Raw genomic sequence first — 17,500 nt, 5'->3', positions numbered from 1 at the left:
GTTTGCTGCATTTTTCCCATATATACTTATGTTCTATGTCTTTTCGTTCCTATTTCTACTTTTTTTCCTTTTTGCCATCAATTATCTCTCTCCTTTCCTTTATTCATGTTTTTATTGTTTACGTTTAGTCTTTTCTCTTCGTATCCCTCTTTTTCCCTCTACTAAATACAAGTACCGCCCTTCTACCCGCAATTCATCTCTCTATTCCTATCTTCTTTTTTTTTCACTCGCCTATCTCAATATACAGTAGATATTTCCCTCCTTTTCTTTACTGTTCTCTTCACTCCCTTTTTTCCATCCTTTCCTTCCCTACCTAATTATTTTCATACTTTCCTTCACGTCTCCTCTCTGTTCCTCATCTTTGCTCGCTTGTGGTCTTTGATGATGACTGGCAGGAAAGGAGAATAACGCTTCACCTAAAGTTTTGAAGCTCACCGGACGTATACAATTTCTATGAACCACTCTCGCGTGTTTCCCGAGTCAATATAGCAAGGTACCTGGACAAAGCACTACATTTTTCCGTCGTATCGAAGTTTCCACAGTAACGTTTTCTAAGTCAATAAAACACTAGAGGACACACTAACTCTTGTATTCAAACGTCCATAATAGGTTTTGGTGGGCGATATAACGTAGATACTAAAAACAGTCTATTTTTTAATGTAATTATGCTTTATTTAGTTTGTTTTTTATACAGAAGAATACATTTTTTCGATGTTTCGGAGGTTTCAGTATATATTTTCCGAGTCAATGTAGGTGAAATACTTAAATAAATGGTACACTTTCCTTCGTTCCTAAGCTTGCAGGCTTCAGGCATTTAGCTGCGGCGGAATGTATTTGCCTAAAGGGATTTATATTAAGAGTGTCACGCTAACTGAGTGTGAAGCGATACTATTGAGCCTTTTACCAATATCAACCTTTGCATGTGTGTGTGAGTGTGTTTACCTTCCGCCCACTTGAGTTTTCATTCACTCTCACTTTCACACACACACACACACGAGTTTCCCTTGTAAATCTCACCTGCCATTTAACCCTTTTCATTCAGATAAAAGCAAATACATATGTACGTGGGACAGAAAAAGAAATTAAACCAAGCCACACAAAAGCAAGGCTGCAGGTCAGAACAAACACGCGTATCACACGGGTGGCCAGCGTTGCATACATACATATATACATACAAACATACGTACATTTGCACAGTCTGTCTACATACACCTGCTGCTACTGCCTGTGCCTCCACCACCCTCACGGCACGATGCAAGGTGGTGGTGGTGGTGGTGGCGGGTGACAGGTAGGCGGACAAGGCGTGGCAAGCCGGGGCGAAGCAGAGCAGCACAAAAACGAGGACACTCAGTCAGTTACATGGCATTTCTGGTGCTGAGTCGGCTAATTAATTACCGCGAGATATAATTAACATATACATGAGGTGGATTAGTGTAAAGAAAAAAGCTTCCAAATTACCCATGCGTGACGATACACCTCATCACTGGCGCAGGTAATACAGTATTTACCTGATAAAATATACCGCTGCTAAAACTAATTAATGGAGGTGTCCAGCGGTAAATCACTCCACTGGGACGTGATGTATTTATAAGCGATCACTGGCTGCCAGGGAAGGAGAGGTATTGATTGCCACACAGGTACACTAATGAGCTTGTAAGTCACCTGCCTCTGACAGGTACACACACTAATAAGGGCAACTTGGCAGCAACAATAGTAGAACACACACACACACACACACACACACACACACACACACACACACACACACACACACACACACACACACACACACACACACACACACACACACAGAGAGAGAGAGAGAGAGAGAGAGAGAGAGAGAGAGAGAGAGAGAGAGAGAGAGAGAGAGAGAGAGAGAGAGAGAGAGAGAGAGAGAGAGAGAGAGAGAGAGAGAGAGAGAGAGAGAGTGTGTGTTATGCTATCAAAATAAAAAGCAGATGGAATATGTATCACATCCAATCTGAGCGGTAAACAATTAATTTTATGAAAATCTATGATAGATACGTATATTAATACCATTTATCTACATTATACATAAATCAGATGGAAGAACTCAAATTACTTTTACCTCTCTCTCTCTCTCTCTCTCTCTCTCTCTCTCTCTCTCTCTCTCTCTCTCTCTCTCTCTCTGTGTGTGTGTGTGTGTGTGTGTGTGTGTGTGTGTGTGTATGTGTGTTTGCAGGTGTGCGTACCTACTACACGTTAGGTAAGCACACACGTTTACATGCGAGGCGTTAATTAGGCAGCTTAGTTCACCTGTGTTGGCTAAAGAAATACGTGGCCGAACTCTTTCCGACGTGCAATAATTAGCGAGGCCTGCGGGAGGTACTCTGCGGGTGGGGCAGTTTGCAGCCAAGACCGCGACCTCCTGCAGGAATTTGAGTTTTAAAGAGAACCATGAGGATGAAAAGAGCAAACAGATGGAAGAGTTAGAATTCCTAACTAAACAGGCTTCACTTAATACATCGGAAAAGCCTCTTCTGTACCGGTTAAAATTCGATAATACGTAGTTAGGCATATAGTAAAGCAAATATATTGAAGAAGGTAAGTTAGGTGGCAGGGATAGGATATAGAGGGAGGTATCGCGAGAGAAGAAAGTCTGAAAGGTGGACGAAGAGAAGAGAGATGCTAGGTAGTTAGGAGTAAAAACTAAAGAAAACATGCTGAAGAAGGAACGTTGGGTAGCAGGGAAAGGGTAAAGGGAGGTGTGGTGAGAAAAAAGAGGGTATACTAAAGTGAAGTGAGGAAGAGGAAGGGGAAGAGAAGCGAGGCAGGTGACTGGGTAGACGTAAGGTGAGAACAGTTTGAGTGGAAATTATGTAAATGTTTGGAAGGTATAACCATCTTATTATCCCCACGTAATAGCAGCGGTAGTGCGTATGTGTGTACGTGTGTGCGTGCGTGTGTGTGTGTGTGTGTGTGTGTGTGTGTGTGTGTGTGTGTGTGTGTGTGTGTGTGTGTGTGTGTGTGTGTGTGTGTGTAAAGCTTTCATCTGTTGATCTCATTTTTCTATGTATCCTCAAGTGTTTCAGAATTTCTTTAAGCACGTTTTAATTCTCCTCTGCCTAATCTTAATATCTCGTTTTCTTCAGCGTCTCCCTTGTATCTTCACATAATCCCTTCGTTTGTGTTTCTTGTCATCGTTCTAACATTAGCTTTTATTTCCTTTTTTTTTCTTCCGACAAAGCCATGTTTAAATTCTCCTTTTCTTACTTTTATATAATTTCCTTATCCTTATCCTCCTCCTCCCTTCTGCTCTTTCTCTTCCATAAACACAGTACTACGTATTAATCTTTTTCTCTTATTTCTTTATTTTATATCATAATTTTATCTAGTTTTAGCTTCTCCACTAGTGTACCACCATTTCTTCTTCTTCTTCTTCTTCTTCTTTTTCCTCCTCCTCCTCCTCCTCCTCCTCCTCCTCCTCCTCCTCCTCCTCCTCCTCCTCCTCCTCCTCCTCCTCCTTCACAAAGACTGGCATCAGCTAATCTCTTTTTCCAACTTACAGGAATCTTTTTTTTTATCACTACTTGATCTAATTTTCACTTTTCCCTCGACACACCTTCCTCCTCCTGCTTCTGCTCCTCCTCCTCTTTCCAGACCATGAGTCGTGAAATAACCACTTAGAGGTAGCGGGCTGAGCGATGATTAGGTTACCTCCGCCCCGTCTGGTTATTGTGGCCTGTGATATGGTCAAGGGACGGCTGGCGCTCACGCTAGTCTGGGCGGACGATAAGATTTGCTGGCCGAGGATCGCGTTAGGAAGGCAGGCGATGCGGCTAAGAGGCTTGGAGATGAGATTTGGGCAGCGGGTTGTTCGCCACTTGAGAATAAAAAAAAAAGGTGGAGGTAGATTATGTATTAAGTATTAAGTATGGATTGACATTGCGATCCGAAGCTTAGGATGTGTCATTTATAAGATTTTACGACGGATTTGTTTCTTTGTTGAGAAAAGTGAGTAGAAGAAAATCGCGTTTAAATTGTCAAGTATGAATTAACATTGTGATGCTGATGTTTGAAGATTATTATGAACGTGATTATTTTTCAGGTTTTTAATACGCCTGTAAAGCGTTAAGTGTATAGAAACGTTACGTAGCTACAGTTAATTTATAGTGTAGAAAGAATGTGGATTTTAAATAAAACTACGATGCTCAGAAACGAAGTTCGAATGATAGAGGGAAAAAAATCGATAGGAATACTTGTAATATTGGCAGGTAGGGAAGGCTTGGCTGCCAGGTAGATGTAAGTCTGAAAAAGAACGAAAAGTGGTCGAGACTGACGAAGTATCGGTTATGGAAGAGTACCTTGATTGCCTCGTCTTATGACCCAGGCATGTGACGGCGGACCTGATTACAAGACGCTGTTGATTAAAACGTTTTAATATTACCGAAAAAAATCGAACGTTTCAATCATCTGACTACCGAAAACCTTTAATTTTTTCTACGTCTTCTCCTCCCCAAAGTCCACTTGCTCTGGCCTCTATCTGAGTATCTTCGTTACAGATATACGTGCTGCAAAAAAATCCAATCGGCCATAACAGTCCCCTTCCCTATCCACCCCTTCTTGCACTAATCCCCGTTTGACTTCTCCCTCGCCAAGGGGAAGATATTTTCCCTTCAGTCTGTCCTTGCAAATCTGAAGACCAAACCTCACCTCCTCGTTCTCAAGATTCTCACTATGATCCTCCTCCACTTCTTCCTTAGCATCGTCCTCCACTTATCTTCTCCACCCACGTATTGCTTCCCGAACATCACACTTCACCACGTTCAAAGATTTTTAAATGCATCTCCTGCAGGGAAAGCGGCGCTGCGTCACCAGGTAATGAAAAAGAACTTGACGGGAGCGTAGATTTGCACACACACACACACACACACACACACACACACACACACACACACACACACACACACACACACACACACACACACACTCCCTCTCGCGAAACCTCGTCAAGGAAAGGGCAGGAGGACACATTTTTGCATGTCGCTTGAGATAGACTTGAGGGCCTGGAGATGGACAAGTGGGGAGAGAAGAAATAATAGTGAGAGAGCGAGAGAGAGAGAGAGAGAGAGAGAGAGAGAGAGAGAGAGAGAGAGAGAGAGAGAGAGAGAGAGAGAGAGAGAGAGAGAGAGAGAGAGAGAGAGAGAGAGAGAGAGAGAGAGAGAGAGAGAGAGAGAGAGAGAGAGAGAGTTGCGAATGGTAACTGCACAAGAGCAAAAGGTTGAAATCAGTATTGCCTCCCTCGTTTAAGACACGCGTGAGAACCCAACTTGAAAGACGCCAGTGACCTGAGTGTTTGTGATACAGACACTATTCCTCAGCCTTTAACAGAGAGCCTTTAACGAAAGACAGCACTGAGCACCGATGAAGGGAGGCAGACGTCGAGAGTAAGGACAACGGATGATGGAAAGAACTAAGTGAGAGATATTCTAGGCCATGGAGAGGAGGCAAGCCGCAAATCGACTGGGAGTTCCTGCGGTGTCCGAGGGGAAAGGCCAGACGTGAGAAGCATAAGACTTGTATAAGGAAACATAGGGCGCGGGAGAGATTATTCACGGAGGGGCCTTGGGATATGCCTCACAGTAGCTGGGACATACTGGTATACACACACACACACACACACACACACACACACACACACACACACACACACACACACACACACACACACACACACACACACACACACACACCAACCCTCGCGGGGATAATGTGTAGTGTGGGTGTATTCGTGTAGCTTGATGGATTTGTTTACGTTAGCTCAGTGGAAATTAATTAGAAAGAGAGGTAGAGGATTATTTATGGTGATTTGAATGTTTGAAAATGGTGGAGTGAATGAAAAGTACCGAGTAATCGATGTCAAATAGGAACGAACATGTATTATGATGAGATGAATTATTGAAAAACGTGAATTCCATTAAAATAAATTGATTTATAAAAATAGACTGTTATTGTGGTCCTTTTTTTCATAAATAATTGGCGTAAGAGGAACCACCAACCACACACACAGATAAATAGATAGCTATTTCACTGACTAAAAGTACGAGTCACGTAACACACACACACACACACACACACACACACACACACACACACACACACTTCCGAGAAAGAGGACAACGTAATAAGAAACCATTTTTACAGTCCAGAATCAAAAAAACCCTTCGAAGATTCTAATGACTTTCCGTGCTGGGCTAAAGAGGATCTAGCAGAAGCAACACCACCAAAGGAAAGCTAACCAAGAAATGCAAAAGATAATCAGACAATTGCTCTTTAAATTATCGTAATTTGAGGGTAAAATGCGAGTGTATCTCTCTCTCTCTCTCTCTCTCTCTCTCTCTCTCTCTCTCTCTCTCTCTCTCTCTCTCTCTCTCTCTCTCTCTCTCTCTCTCTCTCTCAACAACTTGGAAAATTAGAGAATAAAGAAAAGAAAAAGAAATATTTTAGTAAAAAAAAATAGAGGAAACAACTCAAGCAGTAAACATGAAGTAAAGGGAGGACACAGAGAGAGAGAGAGAGAGAGAGAGAGAGAGAGAGAGAGAGAGAGAGAGAGAGAGAGAGAGAGAGAGAGAGAGAGAGAGAGAGAGAGAGAGAGAGAGAGAGAGAGAGAGAGAGAGAGAGAGAGAGAGAGAGAGAGAGAGACGTATTACTTTTCTTATATCGGACGCTTATAAAATAACAATAACAATGTCTGAAAAATAATAACGACAACGCTAACAATAGTAGTGATTACAAAAAAAAAAAAACAATAGACAGTAATATTTCATCTCCACTACCGCGCAAATATTTTTTAGTAACAGAAAGCTAAAGGAGTTCAATTTCATGTATTTTTCCTTCCATTTTTGTGAGCTTCCTCGTCAGAAGCCAACGAGACTTTCCTGTATTACTCTTCCCTCTCCCCACACCCGTCTTCCCTTCTCAATTCTATACCAATCTATATACACCGGTCACTGCTTTTCTCCATTTCTGTTCCTTCCCACTCCATCCTCTGACATTTCTGTAAGATTGTTTATTTGCCTACCAGAATAGCACACTGTCCCTTGACGTTACTGGAAAAATAAATGCCCTTGTAATCGATGCCAGGAACACAAGGAAACAGTAACGATTCTCACTCGCACAAAGAAACACGCGTGAGTCTTAACGTGAAGGCAAATCTTTTCTCGAAATCTTCACAGAACCACTCGAGAGGAAAAGCGACAAGGAGACAAAAAGAAGGAAGGAAAAAAAGGCACTAGAAGAACTCTCTCGTATTTAATTATCCAGGGAAAAAAAGCCCATTATTTGTCATCGGAGAAAAATTCTTAAAACAAGTAAAAGTCGAGATGATTTTTAACTTTTCAGCTTAGTACTTTTTTTTTCCTTCCTCTTTCCTTTCGTGTGTATTTATAACCAAGTTAGTGTGTGTGTGTGTGTGTGTGTGTGTGTGTGTGTGTGTGTGTGTGTGTGTGTGTGTGTGTGTGTGTGTGTGTGTGTGTGTGTGTGTGTGTGTGTGTGTGTGTGTGTGTGTGTGTGTGTGTGTGTGTGTGTGTTAAATAATAAAAAAAAAAACGTAGGAACTTGGATAAGATAAATAAAGCCAGGACAAATTTACTCTCCAAACTGCAAGGCGTCCAACATTCTTTCTGTTTGCACACCACATTTCTCTCCCCCACGTCCTGGTGTCTTCCCGCCCTCCCCTCTTCCCCCTCCCTCTCTCTGTCTCTCTACCTCTCTCTCTACTCTGAAACTGCCACACGTCCTTTCTTTTTCTCTCCATTCTTTTCCTTCTGCAGCCTTTCCTTTTCTGATATTCTACTTCGCATTCAACATTCATCTTCCTTTTCATTCCCTCTGCCTTTCTTCCCTCCTTTCATTTCATCCTTCCTGCCTTTCTTCTCTCCTCTCCTCTCCTCTCCTGCCTTGCCGTCCGCCTGCCCTAAGCACCACAAGAGCCCTCGCAAGCCACTTCAAATCAACGTTCCCGTGGCTTGTTCCTGCCCACCACGCGCTGCTCTTACTTCAGTTCACATAAATCCCACTTCAGATGTATCTCCCAACTTGTGACTGACTCCACACTTTGTTATCTCTCTCTCTCTCTCTCTCTCTCTCTCTCTCTCTCTCTCTCTCTCTCTCTCTCTCTCTCTCTCTCTCTCTCATTCTTTCGTTATATATTTTTTGTCTCAATTTTTTCTTCTTTAATTTGCTCTCCTGTTTTACTTTCTTATTCTTACTTTATATTTACTTCAGTCATTATTGTATTTCTCCTCCTCCTCCTCCTCCTCCTCCTCATCCTCCTCTTCCTCCTCCTCCTCCTCCTCCTCCTCCTCCACTACCACACCTGCATCCTGTTTATTGCTGCTGTTTCTGTTCCTCCTCTTCTTCCTACTCTTTCTTATCCAACCGAGCCCCCTCCTCCATCACCACCATCTCCTTGACCACTATTTATATCCCGTGTTGTACTCCTGGTGTTGTCTTTTCAAATTCACCTTCTCCTTCCCTTCAGTTTTCCATTCCTTATCCATCCCCCACCCCGCCAGCCTTTGTGAAACTCCTTCTATCCTTTCTTTCTTTCTTCCTTCCTTCCTTCCTCTCTCTCTCTCTCTTAGCTGATTCTCCGAATTTATAAAGGTGAGTAAACATGTACAAACAAATGCATTAACTCCACGTCAAAAAACAGAACTATAAACAGAGATAAACAAAGGAGAGGGAAAGACAATCCTGCTTACAAGACATGATTCTCTTCTCTCCTTTTTATGGAACTTGAGAATCTACGCTCCTTTGTTTCCAGTAATGAGTGTGTGTGTGTGTGTGTGTGTGTGTGTGTGTGTGTGTGTGTGTGTGTGTGTGTGTGTGTGTGTGTGTGTGTGTGTGTGTGTGTGTAAATCTCTGAAGGCTTGTATTACATACATCACGCGTGTTTTAGAACGGAATTAAATCAGATGAAAGCCAATGACAGCGAGAGAGAGAGAGAGAGAGAGAGAGAGAGAGAGAGAGAGAGAGAGAGAGAGAGAGAGAGAGAGAGAGAGAGAGAGAGAGAGAGAGAGAGAGAGAGAGAGAGAGAGAGAGAGAGAGAGTTATCAATTAAAAAAGATTAAAACAAGTGACGATGAAATATGCTGTGTCAAAAAACGAATGGGGGAAAAATAAACAGTTTAGGAAAGAAAGCAGTTTTAACAGAGAGCAAATCACCATAAATCGTGCTTGCATAACCCGGATTTACGTCACACACACACACACACACACACACACACACACACAAAGACAATAAAAACCTGAGCATATGAGGGCGCCAATACAAATACATTATACTATCCATTGGCATTACAAAACGAAAAAAAAAATGGAAAGCGACGCAGATTGAAAAGCGTGATATAAATCGTCTGATACAAAAAAACATCCAGAATAACAACGTCCTCTTTTGTGCCGGGGGTAAAAAAAACACATCCACCTCTTTATAGTCTATTTCAACGCCACGCCATCATCATTATTATGTGGCTCGCTGCATACGATGGTGGCGAGGCTTCTCTCTGTGATCGCCTGAGTGTTTGTGTGAATGGATATACTTTTAAGAATGCTGTAACAACTTTATACGTAAATTGAGGGATGTGGAGACTCGTACAACCCTTTCCCACGACGCAGACGTAGGTGGCAAGGCGTCTTTGTGTGATCGCTTGAGTTTTATGAATGGATATGCTTATAAAGAATGCAGCACCGTCTTTATGTGTAAATTGAAGCATCTTTGACTCATGGATACGCTAATAGTGATGCTTAACTGTATGAAAACTTGTTTGTATTTGTTATCTCATGTCTGTAATCATGCACTGCTACCAATGTATTCAACTTGAAGCATCTAAGACTTATAAAATAACGCCTCTTTCTATCCCAGTATTAACATTGTGAAGGTCGCGGCATACATAGGCAATACTGCTCATTAGTAACTGTATAATGATTGTGAATTTATTATTTGATACCTAATAGTAATCATACACTATCACCTCTATATATAACTTTATATAACTTAAACTATTTAAATCTAAAGATATACACAAAGGCCGGTCACCTCAGCAATAAACAATAAAGAAAATATATAGAAAATATAAAGAAATATAAAGCTATCTTATACTGGTACGCTTCAGCTAATAGACATTTAAAGAAGGATGTTATTTCATAAGATAGGAGTGAACATTTACACAAGTAGAAGACTGTTCGTATTAATGTGTGTGAGCTTCTAGATAAATATTTATATCACTAATTTCGTATGGCGTGAAATTCGCATGAAACAGAATGGATACTTAGCCGAAATACCAAATACTGACGAATAGATATGATTTCGTCAGAGCTGGATATTAGTATGAAACGAAGGTGTTACAGAGCTCAGTTGCTGGTATATCTATAGATGGATACGATTCCGTAAGCAACAGGTATTAGTACAACACAGGAGTTACTCGTCCGATAAAGTAGAAAAGATACGTCGTAATAAAAGTAAAGGACACCTAAACGTTCCCCAAATAGAAATACAGTACACAGCGGAGCGGAAAATCTGGTCAGGATCCTCGGACACAAACCGCCTCCCAGCGCCGAGCTTCAGTGTCTACCACCACCTCACCTCCACGTGTAGTCCCCAGCTTCTCTCCTTTTATGTGGGATAATAACTCATCGTTGATTACTCCCGCGGCAGGATACAGTTTCCTGGCGCTTAATCAGTGGCACTAAAGCCAAGACTATTACCTGAGCGTGGACCAATAAGCAAGCCGGCGAGAGGAGAATATAGGGAAGACCTACTAAGCCTCAAATGGGCAGAGGTAATGTCTAATTCACGTTGTGTAGTTCGCCGATATTGTGCTTTAGAGAGAGAGCAGGGATGGGAGAGAGGGAGGCAGGGATGGAGGCAGGGAGGGAGGGAGAAGTAGGGTTTTAATCACTCTATAATACGTGCGTTATAATACACTAACAAGCTTAACTGTAACGAGGTTCAGGTGCCGGTGGTTCAGGAGGCAAACAACGGAGAGGATGAGGAGGAGGTGTGAGAGGGAAAAACAAGAGTAGTCATTGCTATAAATTTGGCGTACATTACCTTACAGGCGTGGAGGACAGTGACGCAGGTAAAGCAAGGTGAGCCGAGGAGAAATGCATGATCCATCTCACTCAGGCTCTCTCGGTCTTTCCTTTTTTTCATGATGTGTGCAGCAGACTATTTTCCTGACGGCGGTGGTGAGGTGAGTAGTGGTACTGGTGAAGGGTAAAGAGGGACCATCTCCATCACCACCACCAACAGGAAGGGATGCAACACACGATATTTTTTCTGAGGCGGCATCTCCACGTTTTCTTCTGGGTGTGTCTGGCTCGAGAGGACACGCTGGAAGGTAGAAAACGAAGATCAACAACTGGGTGGGGACTGTGTTTTCCCTCGTGTGTGTGTGTGTGTGTGTGTGTGTGTCAGGTAGCGTGCTTCAGGAAGAAAATACAGCTATAAATATTCGCGTGATGCAAGATTGCTTCGTGATGAGCTTTTGCGTCAGTTTGAAGACAATGCCCGTGGCCAACGTCAGGTGAGGATCCTCGGTGATAAGGAAGTGATTGCATTACCTGCCGCTCCATTATGAGGCGATGTGAGGCGCGTTACTCAATGCACCTACTTCCTTCCTGCTGATGATGGTGATGGTGATGATGATGATGATGATGGTACTGGTGGTTGTAGTGGTGTTGTAGTGATCTTGTTCTACTACTACTACTACTACTACTACTACTACAACTTCTACTACCACAAACCCCATCACCATCACCGCCACCACCACCATTACTATATATCATCGAAAAACAGCGATTACATTGAAAAAAAAAAAATGGACACAAACCTCTCTAAACACGCAATCATCCGAGATACTTATTTTCCTCCTCGTGATAACCTCGTTCAAGCCGCCACGACGAGAAAGAAAACGGGGGGAAAGGCAACACGATCATAAAATACGTAATAACGCGTAACGAGGCTGTATCATATTTTTTTTTTTTCACACTTACTAAGAGGAGCATTCAGTGGGGCGCCAACTTTCATTTTCCAAAGCCGTTAAAATAGACAGAGTGGGCCTTACATAGCGGATGGTTCAGGAATATGTGTGTACACCCTTTCCTTACGAGTTAGTTAAGGAATCTATGCTGTTTTAGAAAGTGAGTGAGTATTTTTTTTTATTTTGTCTCTCTCTCTCTCTCTCTCTCTCTCTCTCTCTCTCTCTCTCTCTCTCTCTCTCTCTCTCTCTCTCTCTCTCTCTCTCGCTTCATTAACGCTGTGTGTGTGTGTGTGTGTGTGTGTGTGTGTGTGTGTGTGTGTGTGTGTGTGTGTGTGTGTGTGTGTGTGTGTGTGTGTGTTCGCGCTCGTCTTTAAAGGAGAGCGCCTCCACCCGGGCTATGAGCACCTGACCCGCCCGGACAGGTGAATGCAGCCACCATTAATGAGGCGCGTCACCTGGCCTCACCTGACACTGCTTCACGCGCCGCCACCACCACTGCTAACATCTACCACCACCACCACCACTACCAAACTACCACCTCGACTACCATTCCTACTACCACTATCACCATTACCATTATCATGCCACTGTAACTTCTCACCATTACTATTACTACCACTAACATCACCACCATTAAACTATTGCTACCTCCACCCACTGCTATTACCACCATCACTGCCACTACCACTGCCCCTACTACAACTACAACTACTACCAGCGCTATTTCAACCACTACCTTGTGCTAACCTCCACTGCTTCACCTCCTTTATTAACCTTTACCTTCACCACTATTCCCACTACACGTTCATCACCCTAACCATCATCACTTCTATTTAAATAATCAATAATCCACATTCCTTCAACCACCGCTACCATTAGCAAAACTAACCACATGTAACGCTAACAATCACAACCTGCAACAACCTTTATAACCTTGCCACTCACCATTGCCACGCTCCTCGCCTAACCACCACACTAATGACCACTCCATGTCATCATTAAACAATTATTAATACCACACTCACGCCACTCAATCCCTCATCACCACCACCGCCAACACCATCACCACCACCACGCATTATGGCCCCATTAGTAGGAACATTAGGCTTAATATCTCCACCCTGTTCCACTTTCCAGCAACATCACACACCTGCACTCCACCTGATGTTGCTCCACTACCACCACCACCACAACCAACACCATTCCAACAGTCCACCTTTACATGGGTGGAACGAACACATGTTGTCCTAAAAGTTACTGGCACACACGCACACCACACACACACACACACACACACACACACTAACACACACACACACAACGTACATGCACCAGAGTTTGTCAACAGGATATCCTCAATTAGGATTATTATTATCAGCATTACTATTCCATCCACAAGCCATGTATTACTTCAGAGTTCCCGGCAGTAGGTCACAGCAGGCAGCAGACAAGCAGGTAAGCAGTCACTCACCTTTATTACACTGAATACACAAAATACACATACATTAATAAAAAAAAAAAAAAAAAGAGCTTGCCTGTCTCTTTTTCCCTTTCCTTCCCTCGCCTGTTTCTCTCTTTCTCCCCTTCCCTTCCGTTTCCCTGCCGTTTCCTCACAGTTTCCACTTGTCTGTCTCTCTTCCCTTCCTTCCCTTTCCCTTTCCTTCCCTTGTCTGTCTCGTCTCCCTTCTCTGGCCCTTTCCTTCCTGTCTCGTCTCTTCTCAGCATTGCAACACTGCCCTGCTTCCCTCTGCTTCCCTCTCCCGCGTATGATAAATGTCCTAGAGGCGTAATTTCCGCGCGGGGCATAACGAGGCAAGACAACATTACGAGAATTAAGGGACATTAACGGAATTGCTTACAAGAAGAATGTCGAGTTATTATATTCCATCAGTCTAATGCATATATACGGTGAGAGAGAGAGAGAGAGAGAGAGAGAGAGAGAGAGAGAGAGAGAGAGAGAGAGAGAGAGAGAGAGAGAGAGAGAGAGAGAGAGAGAGAGAGAGAGAGAGAGAGAGAGAGAGAGAGAGAGAGTTATACAACACTTTCCCCTCCAAATCTCCACAGGGCGGTGGTGAAAACAAGGCGGGGTGAAGCTCCTCCCCCTTTCGCGTCTCGTCTGAGTCGCCAGTAAAAACATAAATAAGAAGAATGGCATTAATGAATCTCACATCAAAACAACTCATTTCAAGGATTTTACAAGTGTGTCCTTCCTACCTCTCTCCCTTTCTCTCCTTTTTTTCCCCTTTCTTCTCCACTTGTTGGTTCTCCTCCTCCTCCTCCTCCTCTTGTTTCTCTCTCTCCCAAGACCGCTGCACTGAGAACAAAACAAAGCCATACGAGCGGTGTGAAGGTGTAAATTAAGGCAATTTTGACCCTTCAACCGCCGCCTCTTATACGAGCACGTGATTAAAAGGAATAAAGATGGCGACTGAAGACTCCTATTTGTCCAAAGGGAACAGAAAAAATAAGGAGCTGGAAAAGTAGAAAAAAAAACATCCCTTATCGCTTTGAAATCGAGAAGGCGATTAGTTTGGGAAAAGGAAGGAGGAGAGGTAAAGACGACGAGGACGTGGAAACAGTTCAGGAGGAGGAGGAGGAGGAGGAGGAGGAGGAGGAGGAGGAGGAGGAGGAGGAGGAGGAGGAGGAGGAGGAGGAGGAGGAGGAGGAGGACGAGGAAGAGGAGGAAGAGGAGGAGGAACGTTAACATGACAGTCAAGGATTAAGAACGTGAAGAAAAGAAAACGAATAGAAGAAAAAAAAGTAAAAAATTACTGTTGATTCAACATTACAGTATAAACAACAATTATACTTCCTTCCTCAGCCTACATAAATCATTGCACTACTGGACAAAAGTCTTCTCTAACAGCCAAGATGGAGAATTAACCCAGATGACACACCACACCACGCTATCTTCACCATCTTGGCGAGAGTGCTACGGTATTAGAGACAAAACCCAGATTATCTCACGTAAAATGGGATTCGAATTCAGGTCCCCTTGGGTGTGGGTGACGAGGTAATCCCTACACCACTGAGCCAATGTCTGTGATGTACTGTACCTATCTATGCCCAGTATGTGAATGCAGAACCCTCGTGGGGAAAGAGGGAGAGGAGTAAGAGAAGACAAGAGGTAATGGGCAGGGAGGAGTGAATAGAAGGGGAAAGGAGAGAAGAGGGAAAGGGTAGCGAGAACCGTGAAGGAACGGAAGGAGTGGAGGTAGGGGAGAAGAAGGAATGGGTAGGAAGAGGAGTGAGCAGAAGGAGGAAGGAGGAGAGAAGAGGGAATGGATGGAGAGAGTGAAAGGACGGAACAAGGAAGGAGGAGAGAAGAGGAAATGGGCAGGGACAAGAGTGAACAGAAAGAGGAAGGAGGAGAGAGGAGGGGGACAGGAAAAAGAGTGAAGGAACGGAAGGAGTGAAAGGAGGAGAAAAGATGGAATGGGCAGTGTGTGAAGGCAGGAGTGAGAGGAGAGCAGAAGTGGGACCAGGAGGAGGAGGAGGAGGAGGAGGAGAGGAATTGGGTGAGGAGGAGCATGAAATATATTATTAAAACATGAGTGAGCGTCAACTTTTGGGGCAAGCCGTCGTTGTAATTACCGCCTGTTTGTCTCTCTCGCCGACTTCTGCTTTAATGCATTTTGAACGGTCCTGCTTCCCTCATTCCCTCAACTTTTTTTCCCATTTTAATTTCACATTCATCTTATTTTATTTTACTTTCTCACTGTCTTCTTACAATTGCGTCCGGCTGTTCTTCCTTCATGGTTCGTCTTCGTTTCATTGTTGTTATTTTCGTTTTTTTTTTTTTTTTTTGCTGTTATTCTTGTTCATGTATTTCTTGTGTGTTCAAGCTCTTCTAGTTTTTGTATTCCTTTTTCCTTCTTCTTCTTCTTCTTCTTCTTCTTCTTCTTCCTTCTTCTTCTTTTACTTCTTCTTTGTCTTATCGCCCTCGTCCTCCTCCTTTTCCTCCTCGTCTTCCTCCTCCTTTCACATCAATGACCCAGGAATGAAAACCTCGACCTAGTTTTATTCATTTCTTTAAATTGAGAGAGAGAGAGAGAGAGAGAGAGAGAGAGAGAGAGAGAGAGAGAGAGAGAGAGAGAGAGAGAGAGAGAGAGAGAGAGAGAGAGTGTGTGTGTGTGTGTGTGTGTGTGTGTGTGTGTGTGTGTGTGTGTGTGTGTGTGTGTGTGTGTGTGTGTGTGTGTGTGTGTCTTACCCCCCCTCCCACCGCAACTCTACGTAACACTTCAAGGATAACAAACACAACACAGTACAATATTTATACAAGGGCTGCGTCACTTCCACTTCCCCTCGCCCCCTTCCCCTTCCTCTCCAAGCGACAAGAGCGCCCCGCCACGCCCGCCAAACAGCGAAATGACGAGAACGCGACAAGATAATGCCATTGCTCACCATCCATCACTGCGCGCTAATACGCCGTAATCTTATTGCTGTTTTTAATCACCTGCAATACTCACCTGCAATACTCTCTCTCTCTCTCTCTCTCTCTCTCTCTCTCTCTCTCTCTCTCTCTCTCTCTCTCTCTCTCTCTCTCTCTCTCTCTCTCTCATACAAAATATTTACTTGATTGAAACGGAAGACCGGAAATAATGAGAGAGAGAGAGAGAGAGAGAGAGAGAGAGAGAGAGAGAGAGAGAGAGAGAGAGAGAGAGAGAGAGAGAGAGAGAGAGAGAGAGAGAGAGAGAGAGAGAGAGAGAGTTAAGACCGACATATTAAGGCGTTGTAGGTAAAAAGGAAAGAGGAAAGGAAAACATGAATAAATCTGGACTTCACAGTAATTTTGTACAAAGCCACAACTGACGTTATTTCAAGCTTCTGTCATCACCGTAACTAATGAATCCTCCTCTTCCTCTTCCTCATCCTCCTCCTCCTCCTCCTCCACCTCCTTCGTCAACACTACAACTGATAATGATAGTGATGATAGAGGATGATGATAGAGATAAGGGTTATGATCTACAGTAGAATTAATATTGAAGAGGAGAGTGGTGGTGGTGGTGGAGGGCAACGGACACGGCAGGGGAGAATAGTAGAGAGGGAGAGAAGAATAAGAAGTGAGTGAGGCAAGTTTAGTGATGCGTGTTGCAAATTACTTACCTCATGCATCGTAAATGAGGAGGGGAGAGTGAACGTTAGAAAAGGCAATGGGAGGGAGAGTAGTTGTTATAGTAGTAGTAGTAGTGGTGGTGGTGGTGGTGGTGGTGGTATAAGTTGACAAAGTAATCGTAATCTCCGCAGCCATACTGTTATATTCTCTTTTCTCCATTATGATGAGAAAAATTATGAGTTTGCTGGAAGTTTGATGCTGTTTCTCTGCTTTCTTGTGCGGGGCAGTGAAGAGGACGACACACAAGAAAAGCGATTGTGTTATACTGGCTAGGCACATTACAAATAACAGGGACTTTCTACTCGTGGGTTTCGTCGACACTAGTAACAAAGCATGACGTCTAATTTCCCCCCTCCATCAAGTCTCAACCTTTCCTTAA

General features: G+C 43.4%; 2 protein-coding genes across 2 annotated transcripts in view; one reads left to right on the top strand and one right to left on the bottom strand.

The window, feature by feature from the left end:
- LOC135102990 (sulfotransferase 1E1-like) overlaps window positions 1-11,339 on the bottom strand; it is a 101,383-nt gene extending 90,044 nt beyond the window's left edge. Inside the window, exon 1 of the mRNA XM_064008794.1 lies at window positions 11,075-11,339. Within this exon, the coding sequence (XP_063864864.1) occupies window positions 11,075-11,176 (102 nt within the window). The 5' untranslated portion in view covers window positions 11,177-11,339. The remainder of the gene's footprint in view (window positions 1-11,074) is intronic.
- LOC135103009 (FMRFamide-related neuropeptides-like) overlaps window positions 1-17,500 on the top strand; it is an 83,354-nt gene that overhangs the window by 19,491 nt on the left and 46,363 nt on the right. The gene's annotated exons all lie outside the window — the stretch shown is intronic.

Source organism: Scylla paramamosain, chromosome 1 (assembly GCF_035594125.1).
Source record: "Scylla paramamosain isolate STU-SP2022 chromosome 1, ASM3559412v1, whole genome shotgun sequence".
In the NCBI taxonomy this organism is placed as follows: domain Eukaryota; kingdom Metazoa; phylum Arthropoda; class Malacostraca; order Decapoda; family Portunidae; genus Scylla; species Scylla paramamosain.
Note: the sequence above shows the minus strand (reverse complement) of the source record. Positions and strands in the feature narration are given on the sequence as shown.